Genomic DNA, 1001 nt, shown 5'->3' with positions numbered 1-1001 from the left:
GGAGGACGAAGCGGTTATGGAAGAGGATTCGAACTTTGGGATCCCTCGCATTAAGCATCCCCGAAATCTCTTGAGTAAAGTACGGCGACCTTGGAAGGAATGCTTGATCATCAAGCTGCTAGGGAAATCTGTGGGGTATAAGTTGCTTATTACTAAGGTTCAGAAAACCTAGGATCTTCAAGGTGATTTTGAAGCCATTGATCTAGGGCTCGGTTATTTCCTATTTAAATTTCATATGAGGGAGGATTGTGCTAAGGTTTACACTGGCGGTCCTTGGGTCATCCTGGATCATTATCTAACTGTCCGGAAATGGAGACCTGACTTTAAGCCCTCTCAAGCGACGGAAATTTCATCTGCTATGTGGGTTCGGTTTCCTCAGTTGCCTATTGAGTATTATAATAAAAAGGTACTCTTTCATATAGCTAAGGCTATTGGCAAACCATTGAAAATAGATATAAATACAGCCACTTCTTCAAGAGGTAAGTTTGCTCAAGTTTGTGTAGAGATGGATTTGAGTAAGCGACTATTATCGCATTTTGTTATAGGGGTGTATACGTATGGCATTGAGTATGAACATTTACACTCTTTCTATTTCTCTTGCGGAAGGGTGGGACATCGGAGGGAACATTGCAGTGTGACTCCGATGAAAAGCAACTGTGGCGGAGATCCGATCAACAAGCCTGGGGAAAATTCGACCGTTGCGTCGGAGTTGGTCAATGTAACAAGTCCTACTTCAGTTGGGTTGGCCTGTTAACAGGGGGAGTCTTTAGAGCCCATTAGAGAAACTTTTGGTCCTTGGATGATTGTTAATAGACGAGGTTCCAGACCTAGTTCTAAGGGGGGAAAAGGTATACCCACTAAGTCCAAGGAAAAAGCCCATAATCCAGGTTCTAAGAGCCGAGTCCGTTTTAAATGTGAGAGCTCTACGAGCCCAGCCCCATCTAATATAGGCCCACCTCCAGGTAATTCTATTTCCTTTGAGAAAGGTGTGGTTATCTCTA

General features: G+C 43.7%; 1 protein-coding gene across 1 annotated transcript; it reads left to right on the top strand.

The window, feature by feature from the left end:
* Positions 1-235: 235 nt before the first annotated feature.
* Positions 236-754, top strand: LOC145800258 (uncharacterized protein At4g02000-like). Its single transcript, XM_082889921.1, has one exon. The coding sequence runs from the start codon at positions 236-238 to the stop codon at positions 752-754; it is 519 nt and encodes a 172-aa protein (XP_082746047.1).
* Positions 755-1001: the final 247 nt, after the last annotated feature.

Source organism: Camellia sinensis, chromosome 10 (assembly GCF_055761805.1).
Source record: "Camellia sinensis isolate YWXY chromosome 10, ASM5576180v1, whole genome shotgun sequence".
NCBI classification, from domain to species: Eukaryota; Viridiplantae; Streptophyta; class Magnoliopsida; order Ericales; family Theaceae; genus Camellia; species Camellia sinensis.
Note: the sequence above shows the minus strand (reverse complement) of the source record. Positions and strands in the feature narration are given on the sequence as shown.

What these genes read in the sequence shown, in the direction of transcription:
- LOC145800258 (XM_082889921.1), top strand. Translation starts at nt 236, where the DNA reads ATGAGGGAGGATTGTGCTAAGGTTTACACTGGCGGTCCTTGGGTCATC.